The following is a 261-nucleotide window of genomic DNA, read 5'->3' as shown; positions in this document are numbered from 1 at the left end:
CGCACATTCAAACTCGAGCGTTCAGTCTCCCTCGCACCTCCAATTAAACCGCTAACCCCGCCCTCCCTCGTGACCCAAATCTTCCCCCCAGGGTAAAAAGGGCAAGAACTGGAAGCACCTGAACGGCCAGAGCTCCCACGACGCCGCCCCTCAGTACTACAGGGAACTGACGAAGGCGCAGATGAAGACCCTGCACGAGCGATACAAGATGGACTTCGATCTCTTCGGTTACGACATCGATGACTTTCTGGCCATTGCTAA

At 55.6% G+C, this 261-nt stretch overlaps 1 protein-coding gene across 1 annotated transcript in view; it reads left to right on the top strand.

Annotated features, from left to right (window-relative positions):
• LOC119592883 (carbohydrate sulfotransferase 10-like) overlaps positions 1 to 261 on the top strand; it is an 18,610-nt gene that overhangs the window by 9,701 nt on the left and 8,648 nt on the right. Inside the window, exon 7 of the mRNA XM_037941777.1 lies at positions 92 to 256. Within this exon, the coding sequence (XP_037797705.1) occupies positions 92 to 256 (165 nt within the window). The remainder of the gene's footprint in view (positions 1 to 91; positions 257 to 261) is intronic.

Source organism: Penaeus monodon, chromosome 31 (genome assembly GCF_015228065.2).
Source record: "Penaeus monodon isolate SGIC_2016 chromosome 31, NSTDA_Pmon_1, whole genome shotgun sequence".
Lineage (NCBI taxonomy): Eukaryota > Metazoa > Arthropoda > Malacostraca > Decapoda > Penaeidae > Penaeus > Penaeus monodon.
Note: the sequence above shows the minus strand (reverse complement) of the source record. Positions and strands in the feature narration are given on the sequence as shown.